Raw genomic sequence first — 16,561 nt, 5'->3', positions numbered from 1 at the left:
CCGGAAATCCATGAATTGATGAAATATTTGTGCATTTTGTTTCAATATCTTATTTCTTTTTTTGAATAATTGGTTTCTGCTCATAATCGAGTAAAATACATAAACCAACTACTTCGTCTAGCAGAAACACGAGGTTGTACTCGTTGTCGTGCTTTATGTCCCCACTTGTACAGCAAGTTGATCTCGTAAAACAACCAAAATTTCTTACAACATATAACCACCCCATCTGTATGAAGCCACACGCCGAAGAAATCAATCCATTCATTGGGAGCGGTGAAAATTGTTATGAAATTCAGACGGACGGACGGAATTACGGCTAAGGTAATTCCAATATACCACCACCTCGGTGAGCTGGGGTATAAAAAATATACGATGATCAATCAAATTTTATTATTAAGCCAAAATTCAATTCTACAAAATATTTTATCTATGAAAAGTAACATAAGCGATTTCTTGCACATAATTGCTTCACTCAAATTTCCTTCAAGTATGAACCCACTACACGTCATTTACATGAAACAATAATGCATTTAGGTCTTTACAACTTCTTCAATGACAAGGAATAAAAGATGGCTTTAGGGATGACGGTAATATATGCCTGACCGGTAGTAACAGGTATATTTGATCCTGTAGTTGCAATGTGCGGAGAAACAGCTGAAGTACGTGCTGAGCTGGTACTAGTAACACCAGTATTATTCTGAACCGTAATTTCTGCTAGATTATAATTATGTGGTAGCTGAGTTGCAACGGGGAAGAGAGATATCAGTGTTTGACAATTCCCCATCAAGTTACCAACAGTCGACGGTGGAGGTTGGTAACTTGCCGGCACCGATAACGGAATTTTCGACGATGCTTGCAGCAAGAGTTTGGTAGGAGACACGGCGACGCTGCTAGCAGTTGAAGTAATAAGTGATCTGTTATTGGCTTGTAGAGCATTATTGGCAGAAACAGTTGTTGTACAAGTTGTACGTGGACAATTCTCTGAACCAGATGTAACCACGTGATTCATTTTCAATGGAGCTATTCTGTGAGAAATTGTCATCTGTGTCCTAAGAGACGACAAACTAGTGCGAGACACGTGACTATTAGTGTTTGTTCCAAGAACCATTGATTGCCTGTTTGATTGTCTGTCAGACAATTTGTTAGATGTACTGTTGGAGGATCTAGATACAACTGAGGTAAAGGGTCCACTTGTTGTTATGGTAACAGCTTGTGATAGAGTCACCATTTTCTTTTCTGGTTCCGGTTCGTTCTTAGGGATACACGTGCTGTATTTAGGGTCCGGATTTAGCCCACAAAACCTAGTTAAACATACAAAATAGAGCAAATGATTGCCATCAGTTCTAATGGACTTAGAAAACTTAACTATATTTTACTAAAAAAATAAAAATTGCATTAAATATTGAAGTATATCACACAGAATTGAAGAAAAAAAATCAAACACACCAAGTATTTTCAATACAGGATTCAACATGATTACTCAGGACACACAGACATTTGTTACCACAGTGCGTCCTATTGTACTTAGCCAGGTTCTGTATAAAATCAGGACTAAAATCGCTTTAACGTAATTAGTAATTACACTTTCCAAGTACAAGTGCTGAACATACCAGATTGACTGTAAGGATTGTAGATTCTTGTTAGGTACACCATATATCTGATGATACCTCGAACAGATTGTACACTTCATGATGGCTCCCTTCCGCCTAGTTCTACACTTCTCCTTCGTGTCAATGCGTTTTTTCTTGGCTGATGATGTTTTTATTAGATATGGCGAAAACTGAAAAGAAACAAAATGGTCTGTCATTCCCTTAAAATATGAATATTTCAAATATGTTAATGACCTGCTGCACATTGATCAAAAGATCTACGAAAAACAAAATAATTTTCAAGCCTAGTGTTCAGTGCATAATCCTTGAAAATAAAAGATACTTGCCTGATGGATTTCAAATCCTTTGCAATTCAATATGTACATTTAGATACAATACTAATAGGTGCAACATGCTGATGAATACATTGGTGACATCATCTTTATTTGCAAAATAATACCAGCAGATAATCAGAGACACCAAATAAGTTATAACAGCAAATAATTAATTTAGTGATCGAATTTTCGCAAAACACGAGTGTACAAACATACCATGAAATTTGTCCAACCTGAATGTATTTAGGTACATAAACTGGAAAATTAAAGCATGCAATACAACTGATGCAATTGTAACCAAAACAAGCATGCAGAACAACACAGTAAGTAAAATAAATCTCCGTATAAATACTTCTCAAGTCAAGTGATTTCAAGGCTGCCTTATATTAAAGTCAAAAATATATTTGATTGGAAACCTTTCAGATCAACCTTACCTTCAGTTATTTTACAATTTTTCATACAGTTCACTTTGAAAAACATTCAGGACAATTTCATTCGAGTATAGGAACATATTTGCCCTTGAAAGGTTCTTAAATCGACCTTTCAATTAATTGGTACGAATCCACACCAGGAATGTTAGAGGTTGACTGACAAATTATTTTATGATTTGATGCCACCAGAATGTGGATGAATGGACTCCAAACCAAAAACTAGTATATTGTCAAATTTCCTCGTCATGCTCTATTTGTTAAATATTGCCGGAAAAAATGTAGTTCATTATTTCCCATAAATTGGAATGGAGATCTAAATAACATTACAACTCAATGAATTACTGAAATAAAAAGAATCAAATCATGAATAGTTTTGCTTGAAACCTTCCGCTTGAGTTTATCACGTGGTCTCAACCGACTAGGTAGAGGTTCGACCTCATCCAGAGAGGACTTTTTATCTGCTGCATATTTCCAGTTAGGATTCTCCTTTTTCATTTCTTCAAGGTCGTGAGCAAATTGTTCTCTGTAAAACGAACTTCAAATAACAGCAAAATGCACATACAGTAGTAAGAAAAATGGTGTTACACCAGTGTCACATGCAAACAACAGTGCTTTCAATGCATAAAGGTAGGGGTATTCATTATTGGTTCAATCTTTAGCTAAACGTGTTATAGTAATAATTTTCTGCTTGTAGAATTTTACTGCGATACACGAATCAAATATGAAGAAAATGAGCCTTTCTAAATGAAATTTTATTTCTAATATGTACTTGTTACAGATATTTGTATCAACTTGATCGAATGGGACTTAGAAATTGGAGTTTCCCAATATATGATAATGCTGTTGTGTGTCAATCAGTTAACAAATAATGCAGAAGATTGCTAAGAAATTATGATTTGAAAAACTTTAATATCTAACCACATACATCAATAATCAATCTAATACGAGTTATCAATCTAATACTAACTCGTATGGTTTCCGTTCCTCCGCTGTCATCTTCCGCCATTTTTGTCCTAACATTTTAGATACATCCCTGTTGTCTAGACTTGGGTGTTTCTCTGCTATGACTTTCCTGTAGTCGATGGTAAATCTGATAAAACCATTCTTCGGACGCCTTGGGCCGGGTGGTTTCTTAACTGACAATAGCGATTAAAATCGATGATGTGTCATTTATTCTCTTTTTTACAGCATCAAAATTAAAAGAATTTTGTAGTTGTTTGTACCAATAAAAATGTGGGTGGTTCAAATCAAGTATGTTCCAAAACCTAACCAATTCGTAGATTTCAGTTTTTTGTTCTCAAACTATCTAGAACTATGAAAAATTATATTAATTTATCATATTAGATTATTTTATTTGCATGCAAATTATCCTGCATCAAATTTTTCATAAAACAAATTGTTCATAGATAATGCTTAGCCAGAGGATTTGCAGTTGTGTGGTTTGTTGCTGTTACTGGGAAGGTAACAGTCCAGAATGATGGGGCGAAAGAGAGATCCCTACTAGAAATACTGATATATGAGGATGGAGAGGTGTAGTGGGTTCTTAGTTCGTTACATTCGACTGTTGCACTTCGATATAATAAAAAATATGTAAATCGTATATGAAATTGGCACTGCGCAAGATTTATCGTTCTTGATTTGGTTGATAAACCAGGAAGATTATTTTTACTAAGTAGCAGTCTTTATAAATTATATCAGACAGAAGGTGATTCAAGCATGTAAAAAAAACGACCTAATTCTTTTTTTTTCGTTTCATTTCTTGTTCAGAAACAGTTACTGATCACATTTTCGTTTGGTTGTTGCGCTTTTGAGAAAAAAATTTATTTAGATTGTACTTGAAATTTGTACTTTGCAAGAGTTACCGTTCTTCGTTTGTTCCATTTTGATGATTTTAGAATGAGATGAAAGTATGATTTTCTCAAAAGTGCAGATCTGAATACAGAAATGATTATTATGTAAACATATATCATAGGTAGACTGAAAAACCATCGTTTGATCTGCGGATTTTTCCACACCATGAATCAATTTACCATTGACAATGTCTGAATTTTATATGGACTGGTACTTAGTGTCAGTCTAAACTAGTTTCAATCATATAACTAGTGCCTTCCAATTCAATGAGTTACTTACCAATAATATAGATTATGAAACTCAACTTAATATATCCTTCTTTTTGGCATTCAATCGTAATTTTCATTTCATGTCAAATTCTTAAAAGATTTGATTAAAATGTGATGAACTATCAGGATTAATGTTTTAACCTACTTTTCAACTTTCTTATAGTCTTCTTATTGTTTTCTGGTGAAATTGTTGTGGAATCTACTTCAGCTACTTGTGTGTTATCTAGATTTGAAGACTTGAAATTTGTCTTTGAAGTGTCTGGTTCTGCAGGGGTCTTTTTGGATGACCACGACACTTTAATAGAAGACCCATCACTTGCTTTTCTAATAAGCTTCCGTTTGGCTTTCAGTTTTTTCTTTAACTTTGGTTTTCTCTGAGTCTTTTTCTTCTCAGACTTTGGACTTTCTTCTGAACTACAGTAATTCATCAGAATGTCGGACAGTGTTGGGAACTGGTTGACATAGTAACGGTAAATGTCTTCATCTGTAGGTTCGTCGCTTTCAGGCAATTCAAAGGTATGTTTAGTAAACGAATCATTACTATCATTTTCAAAGGACAGACACATTTGTTGTAAGGATGAGTATATTTCATTATTCATGGTCGGTGTTTCCTGTTGAACAAAACCCCAGTTGGCATCTTCCCCCTTAAGAAATATGGAATGTTCTGTTTCCCATTCATGTGCCCCGTTATCATCTTCTGCAAAACTCATGTCACTAATACCACCTCTGTCATCTTTAAACTCTTTCAATTCATTGGGAACTATAGTATCTTTGCTGTCTTCGTCATATCTCCAGTTCTGTTGACTCAGTACATCATGAGGATCAAATACTTTGCTGAAAACTTTTAAGTCGAGCTCCTGTTTGGTATCATGGTATAGGTTATGATCATCATCCCCAAAACTAAGTTTCCTCCTGAATGAAGCATTTAAGTCTCCGTTAGTAATGCATTCTGGAGAGAAATCTGGGTCAATACTGGAGAAACTGCAGATACTCTGTGGAGAAGCTTTGGTGTTGGTCCGTTCTTCTAAATACCAAATTAGGTACTTCATGTAATCAATGGCTCCTGTCACAGTTGACAGCTAAATAAAAATTATAAATGTCAAGTTAGTTCAATTTGTAAGAGCACATTTTTGGACCAAATACAGATGCTATATTCTTTTGAAATATCACTAATACATAAGGAAAGGTTTAATTCTATACCATTAAAACGTTTTTCAAATACACCAACCGAATTATGGATATCGGTACTTTGTCTATAGAGAGTTTAGCAGCTGCTGATAACTGATTATGTAACATTGTATGTTCCAAGATGAGTTTAAAAAACAATTATTAGTATAATACATATGTACCTCACTTTGAAGACCGCCCTCATAACAAGATCCTATGACATCAGCCAGTTTCTTCAACCAGAAGATATATTCGAAGTCTCCCATCTGCAAAAGTAATAAACATGTATTTGGTGTTCATCTTTAAAAATTTATGTATTTCTGTACTGCCCTCATCTGTTGATTGATATTTTGAAGTGGCGTCTGTTAAGACGGACGCGTTAAGGTCAATCACTGTCTGTACGTTCGTCCATACGAACTTCAAGTGATTTTAAAGTAAAATGTTTTTTCTTGAAGGAATGAAGCTGTCTTTTCGAGTTTTAAATTTTATATTTTGGTTCAGATATATTATTGCATATGCCTATCTTAAAAACCGGTCTCCCATCGAGTTTCTTGATTAAGTGTTTATATTTGAAAAGTGTTTGAAGTGCATCTTCTTTTTAGATACACAAACAGACATTCACACTACCAAAGGGCGTATAGCACAGTCGATCTATAGCTTGTTATCAAAGATAAAATCATTTAACACATAATCATACCTGATTAGCTGTGTCATTATCCTCTGTAATATCATCTAGGAAACAGGCATCCTCTAACTCTGATAGATAGTTATCCTGGTCAAATGAATCATACATCATCTCCGAAGCTGTATCAGTAGATTCTGAAATAAATTGAAAAAAAAAACTTATGGAAAAATTCACTAAACTTAGTCCAACAAAGTACCAGATGCTCTAAAGGGCCTAAACTCATATCACCTTATAAATATTTGATGTCAAGCATAAAACATATTCCACCAACTGAAACCTCAATTCGTGTCCTTTCCTGCTAAGGTTAAAAAATATGCCAATGTAGAGCTTCGAGAAGCGCAGCATGGTAAGAGATGTAAATCTGATGGAAAAACGCAGGTAGTATTTTTCATAAGGAATCAAATAAAAAAAGTCGGATTAATCGGACTAATAATTAGAAAGTCGATTTTTTGGGGGCGTGGCCTCTTTCGATCTTTACACATTTGTAACTCGAAAACCGTTCCAGAGGTATCTGAAATCTGATTGAAAACGCATACAGGACTTTTCATGCGGAATCTAATATAAAAATCGGACCAAAAAATTTAAAAAAAGTACATTTTAGGCGTAGACCTCTTTGCGCCCTTAAAACTCAAACCATAAGATATATTTGAAATCTGATTCATTACAGCTGACAGGGATTTTCATACGGAATCCAATATTTTTTATTTAACAAAATCGGACAAAAAATTAACAAGCATTCTGACAGTATTGCTGATGCAATACAGTGTCCCCTTTCGGCCTTTGAACTCGTTGCCTTTATGAGATTTTTTTTTTTATATAGGATGGTGTTATTTTTTAACATTCAAGAGAAAATAACTCTTGAACAGCAAAAGCAAATTCCACCAAAATCAAACCTGATCTTCATTTTACAGTAGATAATAACATTTATACATTACAGAAAGCTGCATAAAGACATTCTCTTTCTATCGCCTGGAAAGTTGAAAAAAACTTCGTTATTATGAATTAAAGGGCAAATAACTCTAGAATGACAGCAGCAATTTGCATCAAAATGATGAAACAAAATTTTATGTAATTTTCTCTGTCAAAGGGCCATAAGTTCCATATAAACCATTTTGCCGCAATAATATTTAAATTTAATTTGTAACTTGTCATGATAAGATTAGCTAACAAATATGAAATCAATTCATTACAAAGAAAAATCTAAAACAAAAAAAAAACAAAATTTTATGAATTTTTCTATGTCCAAGGGCCATAACTTCTGTAAAAATCGTTCAACCATAATGTCATTCGAACTTAACTTGTAATTTGTCATGATAAGACTATATACAAAATATGAAATCAATTGGATGAGGCATTACAAAAAAAGTCCGGAAAACCAAGTGTGACTGACGGACTGACAGACTGACTGACAAACTGACGGACAGACGGAGTGTAAATCTAAGTTCCTTTCCGCATTTGCCGAAAGGAGACAAAAAGCTGATTATAAAACAGAATTTCATTGACATTGACATCCGAATCATCAAAATCGGATTCAAAATTAACTTTTCTATCAATTAAGATGAGAACATCCATTTTCCCCTTTTAACCTTATTTTCAAATGGGGTGGGACAAAAACCTCGAAAACTATATGGCTTTCCACCGTGTCCCTAGGAACAATGTATTGAAATTTCAAAGAGATCGGATATGTTTACTCAAAACATCGTAAATAAACGTTAACGGACGACATCAACGCAGACCACATGGCCATACTATTATAGGACAAAAATAATTTGCGGTCGTTTAAAAACCGTGTAACTTACTATTTTTCATCTTACAATTGCATCTCCTAATAGTAGTCTTACCAAGACTGAGTTAAATCTTTTAATCTCTAAGAAAAAAACCGCCTAAACAGCTTGACTGATATCCATTTCACTTTCGATGCATTTATCTAAGTTCAGTGTGATTTTGGTATTACATGGGTGTGGCCACTTGACCCTGATGTGGTAAAAACATTTATGATGTCTTATGTTTTTTTCTTTTATTTACATTTGATGAAAGCTTGCCGTATTGTAAGTCTAATAAGACCAAAACTAGCATAATCAGACATGGGACTACAAATAAAATAAATAGTCATTTTTATGTCATGCCCCTCATTGATGTTTTCCCTAAATTATTTAAAATGACAATTTTAGCTAATTTGTCAGACTAATTTGATATCTATGATAATTCAAGAAGTTGTAGTAGTTAATATCATTGATCATTTTGAAAAAAAAATATTTTCAACAATTAAAAGCATATATATTTCATCACTGTGTGATTCTAAGTCTGTGCTGTATGACCATTTGAGTACTTTTCCTAATCAGTGACATTAAGTATTTCAGGGATGACGTCAAGTCATGGGTCAGTTTACTGATAAAAATTTTGTTGCTATGTTGTTTTTCACAATATTTTGCATGATGCACCTCTTAAAATATAGCCAGATTACCAATATCACTACACTGAATTTATGGGGAAATGGAAATTACAACCAGGAAAGGCAATTTTCATCAAATTATGTATTTCTCTGAAATGTGTCATAATTTAGCTTCTGGTCTCACTAATCTCTTCAAACGTTTCCATTACTTTACATGTTAAAAAAATAATTTTCGAAGTTTCACTGTGAATTTCCAGGTCATATGACATCTTAAGTGGCATACCATTGCCAAGATTGGAAAGTAAGGCTTTCAAAATCATTATGCTAATGGTATGATGATTTTAGAAATTCTTCACAAAACTTACTTGAATAAATATTACTGAATATCCACATTTTTGCCTTTCTGCTAACAACATGCATGGAGGCAAATTACTCACAATTGTAAACAATATTCATGCAACTTTGTAGTAAATTACAAATAAGATATGAAAAGTACACAATCTTAGCTTTATTTTGACTTTTTGATCAGAATATACACAAATAATGCACATACAATGCATAAACCTAGGGGGAGGGGTAAGTGAGACCATGGGGAAAGTGATTTATGTCCCTTTGATGAGGAAATTGCAATTTGCAGACCCTGAATTACTGACACTTAACCAGTTTCTTCATTTCAGATAACAGTTTGAACAAGATTATATGGAAAAATTTGTCCTTTTTACCCACGATGATTCATCTACTGCCTGATTCTTACATAGAATAGCACTAAAATCAAATTTCAACATAGGTATATAACAAAAGAAAATATAGATATAGATTTAAACTGTAAACTGTTTTTATTTAGATCAATAATCACGAATTTTACATGAAATAAAAATGCTTTAAATTGCTAATTTAACAAAAAAAGCAACCATCCCATTCTTAAAGAAAATAGGAGATTTAAAAATTAAAAAATTCTGAGAGAAAACCGTTTATGTTCAAACTGTAATTTATGATTACTTTTTCACAGAGCATTCTTTTCTGTCATCTTGCAAAATCATAAGATATATATTTTTTCAATTTACTAACAGTGCTTGAAATGATGTGAAAATCATATATTCTACTCAATTTAAAAGAATTTTGTCATTAAAATTACCAATATTATTTGTACAAGGCAAATAACTGGCGGAAAAATTCTTTCAAAGGAGAGATAATTGGCAGGAAATTGTTTTATAGAAATGTTAAAGGAATTCTAGTTTTATTTATGTTATAAGAAAAAAGTTTCTTTTTTGAAATATGAAAAAATGTCAGTTTTGTGTTCTTTATATATGTTTACAAAAATTGTATCTACCAAATTTTAGTAGTTGGCGAAATATAGAATGTTCCCTACATGTCCTGTGTTTTATACATTAAAATTTTATAATATGTTCATTCGATCTCATCTTTGAGAAAAAAAAATAGAAAAATCTATCTACTAGAAATATTAGGTATAATCTACCTTAATTGAAGATGAGAAATAATATGGTATGGTATGGTGTGGTATCCTATCCTACACAATCATTAGCACTTAGGACAGGTATTCCAGCAGTGCTAGAGGTTGTCTGACAAGCTATTTTCTTACTTGGTGCCATCCTATCGTTGGGGTATGGAGGAACGGAATTCCAACCTTCTACGTTGTATTTATATTAGGACAAGGACCTTTAAACAATATATAAGTCGTGGGTTTGTCAATGTAATAGGCCATTCACAAACCCATGACTAATGTTCTATATAAAATGCAAGGTTATGAATATATGTGAATCTGCAAAAGTTATCAATTTATATCCAGATTTGGAAATACTAGCCTGATCTCCAGTGAGCCCGAGAATGCTTACAACTTCTGAACACGACGGACAAAAATTTAGAAAAAAATGAAAACTAGTAAATAAAAAGTATAAATATATGAATTTGAATGGCTAGTTGCATGAATGCAAACACCCAAATACATAACCTTGGAAGATTCAGCAAATACTAATCTTTCTCGTGGTAGACGGTTTAAAACCGATAAAATTAATGTCACTTACCACAGCTAAAAGTTCTATCCAAGGACATATCCATGTCTTTATTGGCCTGAAATGAAGGCAGATATATACTTTTTCCCAATTAAAAAATGAATAGAACTTTGTCTCGATTATCGATTTGCCGAATGTACACAAATATCGGTCGTAGTATCAAACTCTCAAGGCACGTAAACCAACATCACATGACAACTGATTCTGAACTGAAGTACCTTCCATTCTTCAATAATTTTAAAGCTAACCCGGAACACGAAAATCTGTGTAAACTAGACATCTTATGCTTGCTAAAAAAAATAGGGAGGCATGCACAAAAAAGCCCTTTTTTTCGTGTAAAAATAATGCGTTAATTAGATTACAGAAGAGATAGTTAAAAACCATAATCTATGCTATCCTCTTTTGGTCTGTCAAAGACGATGATTACGATCTACTGGATTCCTAAATTCCACAAGAATCCATACAAACAACGCTACATAGCTGGATCTGCAAAATATATCAGCGATTAAATCTCTTTCAAAACTTTCAACTTCTATACCCGCAGCTGTCAAAGAGGGTCTCCACACCTACCACGACACTTGTTATTCAATGGTATTAATTCAATTTGGATCGTGAAAAATTCGAAAAATTGTCTGGAAAATCTCAATTCAAAATTATTTTTCAAATACAATAGCATTAAAACCGAATATTTGGCAAGTCTTTATACTTCTATTCCCATATTTTAAAATTCAGACTCAAAGTCAATATACTTCGTTGTTACTCAGACGGTACCTAGATGCAAATAAATAGTTCCTGGTAGAGATTATTAATACTTCCTTAAAACAATACCAAATCATCTTCCAAATACTAGTATACCGAAGATATTTTCAGAATGCTGAAATTTTTTATGGACAACATATTTGCCCAGTGTGGTGGACTCATTTTTCAACAAACGGTCGGCATTCCAGTGGGAACAAATTGTGCTTCTCTACTAATTGACCTATTCTTTCACTCTTTTGAGGCTGACTTTATGGCTGATCTAATCAAAAGAAAGGACATCGTTTGGCTAAATCCATTAATGCCAGTTTCCGCCATATAGATGACGTATTATCGTGAAACAATCCCAGTTCCGTGAATTTTATACATCGCACCTACCCCCAAAGAACTTGAGATAAATGTTACAGACACTGTGAAGTCAGCCTCACGTCTACACTAAGAGATCGATGGTAAAAAAAACTATTGACCAAACTATACGACAAATGCGATGACTTTTCATTCTGTATTGTCAACTTTCCTTTCATTTGTGGCAACATCCCTTCAGCACCTGCGTATGGAGTTTTCATATCACAACCCATACGTTATGCCAGAGTTTACCGAAACTACGTGGACTTTTTGTATCGCGCTAGACTTCTCACAATTAACCTTCTGAAAACAGGATTAATATGTTTCTAAAAGGTTGAAGTCATAACTACCGAAGTTTTATGGTCGTCATCATGAACTCGTGGATCGTCACGGTGCAATCCGATTATCTCATCCTTTCTAGTTACATGAATGGAAAACCTCGGAGGCACCAGGCGGATGGATCTTCTAAAATTATACTTAAACTGGCTGAATGTTTTACTATTACTTTTTTCTTAACTCCTCGCTTCGCGCCAAAATTCTTGGATGAGTTGTTGTTCTTCATTTCTAGTGCTATCCAACCAAAATTTTTAGCGCCACCTGTGGATAGAACTACTGTAAGTCGCGTAAGACTACAATTCCGGCAATTTTTTAGGAAGAAATTCTGCTTTCTGCATCCAAAGTGCGGAAATGGTCGAGTAGTCCCGGTGCGTTACGGTGTATCTAATCCATCTGCACCATGAAAACTGTTATGTTCAATGTGTCAAAATTATCTTTTCCTCTTTCGTCTATCCTGGACTTGACTTTTTTTAGCAACTCTGTGGGTTTTTCTAGAAAAGCAGAGGACGATTTTTTTCCAGTTTTCAGTGGAGTCCGAGTTGCTTATTTACCTTTGTTACTTTGTATGTACTTTTTTCGTTATTTTATGTTCTTTGTTGCGTGTGTCTGTTTCCATGTTTGGTCTTTGTCTCTGGATTAAATTCATTTTATTTCCGCTTGAAACTTTGTTCTCTTGATTACTCTTATAGACCCATTGTGTTTTTCAAATGAGGTTCTGAGTTAGTCAGTTTTCAGGCATTTGCTATGGTTCAGGTCAGTAGGAGTCTCAATGTGTATTCAGGTGCTAAGGACTTGGTTCAGTTGGCATTGAGGTTAAAGTCAACCTACCCTGCTGTTGCCATTGCTGCTGAAAGACTCCTTGTTTCACCTGTCAGCACAGTAGACGAGAGAGGTTTCTCTAAGATGAATATCATAAAGACAGACCTTAGAAATAAACTTTCTATAACATCTCTTCAGAACCTCATTAGACTCAGCTTGCACTAAGAAGACTTAAACTTTGATGCAGCATTTAGCAAGTGGGCATCAGCAAAGAGTCGAAGAATTCTCAAGTGAAAAGAACATTAATATGATATGTGTTAAATCTCATGTGTATATATGTTGTATAGTAATCGTTTCATATTATGGTGCTGATATATGTTATAATGTTCTACCTAAATGTTATACTATGTTGTTATGAAATAAAATAGATTTATTTTATTGTAATAAATTATATAATTGAAAACTTTTGTTTTTATTGACACTTTACATACATGTAAAATAGATATCATACAACCAAAGAAACATATTCTAGGGTGTACATATTGATAATAGTAACTCGAACATCCACTTTAAGACAGGACAGGTTTTTTTTTCTGACACCTAAGTTGGCTCCGCTTTCTGAAAATTGGCGACAAAAATTGGCAGTTGGCGATTTTTCTGGCGACAGAATTTTTGGAGCCAAGGGCAACCCTTGAAATCACCCATATCATGTCACAAGAATGGATCATTGACCAAAATCTGAGAAAATTCAGAAGTTATCTCTGGGTTCAAGTATTATATACCATGCATGTATCTTGTATGTACATATATGTACAAACGAATTTTAAAACTGTCTAGGCGATTTTACTTCTTATTGGCACGAATAACCTGTCACAAATAACAATCGATGACCCTTCGGATGAAAAGGAAATACCTTACAAGTCGGTCAGTCTAGCGGCCTTTTCAACGTCGGATTTTCAATTTGCCCAAAATGAAAACTAGGTTGTCATTTTGAAAATTGATAAAATTTGGTTGTCATTTTTTCATTTGTCCCGGAACAATCTTAACATCAGACCCTGCTTTTGTTGATATTTATGTCCTATTACGCTAAGCAAGATCTTGCCACATGAAAAAACTTAGAACAACTTTTTTGAGATATCCGTACTGTTTTTCTCTTTTTTTAATATTTGAAACATATAGGCCTAATATGCTAGGTATGCAAAATTTTAAAATGACTTACCCTTATGGATTTGTACAACTCCGTAAAAGTAGGTAGTTCTGTTTCTCTGTTCAAAATTAAAACAAAATATTGACTGACTGATTGATTGGTTGTTGGGGTTCAACAGCAGCAATATTTCAGCTATATTCAGGCGATGAAACAAAATATGATACAGGCATCACGATCGTTAGGGTTTAAGCTCGTTGAATCTACTCAACTCGAAAATATTACAATAAGGGACCGGTCAAAATTTATCGTCACATAGGACCGGCGCAAATAGCAGTAGGACAGATACTTTTTTGATGTAATGCTTTTGTTTGGACACCACTTTTTTACTTATAATACCCTCAGGTTACATTTTTTTACGAACAAATACTTTGAACTAATTTTTTTATTAACTTTAAAAAAACTATTATAAGAAAAATAGTCTACAACATGTAAATGCAGTAGAAAATGCAACTATTTAACATAATTCATTGTAACTGGCACAACTATATGCATCACAGATTTCATCGAAACACACACCGAAACTGGAGAACTGTCCCTTGAATACAGAAAATTCAGAATCTTGTGATTTTTGTTCAAATTCAAAAGTCTGTGATCAGTATGGCTCTAACATAGTCAGTCAAGTTCCCAGGCCTTATCCAGACTATACAAAATTACCAAAGTTACACTATTTACCACATGCTGAAACTCCTATAGTAGTAGACCAAAAGGTTAGAGAACCTGGAGATTTTCAGCCGAGAGCCACTCTGAAAAAAAAACTATTTAATCAAGGTTAAATTGAAAGTGATAATCATGATGCCATAACTGCTTTTAGTAATAAATTCATTAATTTTGAAGAATTAACAAGAAAATACATATCTCATATGGAAACATTGAACTTGAAAGAAAAACGTTCCATAGCAACTACTCAGAAAAGACAAAACGAAACAGCAAAAGATTATTATGCTTATAATTGGATTAAGATGGATTAAGCCCCCGGCTAGGTTTCTGAGCACTATTTAGTCGCCTTTTACGACAAGCTTAGCGCTGCTGCAGGCCAATTCTTTTGTCACCCGGACCTCCACGGGGCAATATTCCAGGAATGTCCCAAAGTGATACTTCCATTTGTCTTATTATACTATTTTTATTTATATCTGATGCTTTTGATCACATATTTTCATTGTCACTATAAAAAATGGTGTATATACTTGTTTTTAATTACACTTTATAAGAAAACCATGATAGGACACCAACTTTTTTCTTACCAAGTTGACACAAGACATCATTTTTTTTTTCAAGTCAGATAGCCATAGGATTGCATAAGACATCATTTTTTTTAAGTCAGATAGCCATAGCGTTGCAACTTTTATTTGGGCTCTTTTTTATTGCACCGGTCCTATTTGGTGATAAATTTTGACCGGTCCCTAACCGAATATGTACATGGCAGGCACATGGTTATGCATGTGTACAAGAAAAGACTCTGACAACTGAAGGTTCTTTTAGTCCCTTTTAATGTTGATTATCAAATATGATTTATTCTGGGTTATAAATACAGTTCTGTAAAAAACAGATAATTTGAACTCTTACAACAAGATGGTTGGAATGTGATCATTGGCACTCATGGGTTGGGAAGAGAGGCCATCGGCCATAAGTCATTGAATTTATGTACAGAATTTTATATAGAATGTCATAAAAAAAAATGCCATTAAATCTCAAATACTAATTAGAAAATGCTGGAAATTGCCCATTTAAAACAAATTCTTTTCCGACCATTACCAATTTAATAAAAAGTCACTGATTGTCATCCGAATAATCCGGGGTCGCCCTGTGAATAAAGCTCTACGAATACAAATTATGGAAGCAATTATGAAGAAATCGACTACTCTGTAGATCCATTAAACTGTTGACATTCTAAAAGAAGTTCTCATTTTCTAGATAGTTTATGACAGACGTAAGACCGATGCTCCGGAGTTTGTTATAGTAATAACTAATTTTGAATGATATGATCCATTTACAAGAAACTTACCGTTGAAATATGACACTTCAGTTTCTCTTACCTTTTTGAATTTAACATATTTTCATCATGTCGGCCCCACCACCACCTGTGTTCGGTGACATTGTACATTTCTGTAATTATAAGCTAGCTGCCAAAATTGACCTATATATTGTCTGGATCGTTAATTGACACTTCCGTGTCGCGGCATAAGTCTTCCCAGACAGGGATTGTCTGATGAGTTTCTTATTGTGATTAAAAAGGGGAAGTAAGAGAAATGAGATATAGTTGCACAGTTTTGTTCGTTAATTGACATTATATCCAACACTTTGTGATCTTTTATATAAAACGGGGAACTGAAAAAAAAACACACTGATCTAACAAGAAGTCTTACGAGGCTAATGTTCTAAAAATGTTGGAGTTTCTGGTCGACAAATAAC

At 33.9% G+C, this 16,561-nt stretch overlaps 1 protein-coding gene across 3 annotated transcripts; it reads right to left on the bottom strand.

Annotated features, from left to right (window-relative positions):
- Positions 1-375: 375 nt before the first annotated feature.
- LOC148616177 (uncharacterized) lies at positions 376-16,298 on the bottom strand. Of its 3 annotated transcripts, XM_088582943.1 has the most exons (11): positions 16,155-16,171; positions 14,825-14,895; positions 14,165-14,210; positions 10,762-10,807; positions 6,340-6,461; positions 5,825-5,908; positions 4,621-5,554; positions 3,323-3,491; positions 2,740-2,878; positions 1,611-1,780; positions 376-1,301 (listed from the first exon to the last, which is right to left on the bottom strand). In XM_088582943.1, the coding sequence occupies exons 4-11, from the start codon at positions 10,793-10,795 to the stop codon at positions 539-541; spliced, it is 2,415 nt and encodes an 804-aa protein (XP_088439069.1). In that variant the 5' UTR covers positions 10,796-10,807; positions 14,165-14,210; positions 14,825-14,895; positions 16,155-16,171; the 3' UTR covers positions 376-538. The 3 variants fall into 3 exon arrangements, with proteins under 3 accessions (XP_088439069.1, XP_088439068.1, XP_088439070.1); XM_088582942.1 differs by lacking the exons at positions 14,825-14,895; positions 16,155-16,171 and adding an exon at positions 16,186-16,298; XM_088582944.1 differs by lacking the exon at positions 14,825-14,895 and having other exon boundaries at positions 16,155-16,186.
- Between the last annotated feature and the right edge of the window lie 263 nt (positions 16,299-16,561).

Source organism: Perna viridis, chromosome 5 (assembly GCF_037379345.1).
Source record: "Perna viridis isolate PV_CMFRI_1.1 ecotype Kerala chromosome 5, ASM3737934v1, whole genome shotgun sequence".
In the NCBI taxonomy this organism is placed as follows: Eukaryota; Metazoa; Mollusca; class Bivalvia; order Mytilida; family Mytilidae; genus Perna; species Perna viridis.
This window is presented reverse-complemented; position numbering and strand designations above follow the sequence as displayed.

Bases quoted from the DNA above. Each gene is read 5' to 3' on its own strand.
- LOC148616177 (XM_088582942.1), bottom strand. From the start codon at position 16,253: ATGTACAATGTCACCGAACACAGGTGGTGGTGGGGCCGACATGATGAA. The intron at 6,462-10,761 runs GTAAGTGACATT...AATTTATTTCAG, and splicing joins GGATAGAACTTTTAGCTGTG to AATCTACTGATACAGCTTCG. The intron at 2,879-3,322 runs GTTAGTATTAGA...TTCGTTTTACAG, and splicing joins GAGGAACGGAAACCATACGA to AGAACAATTTGCTCACGACC.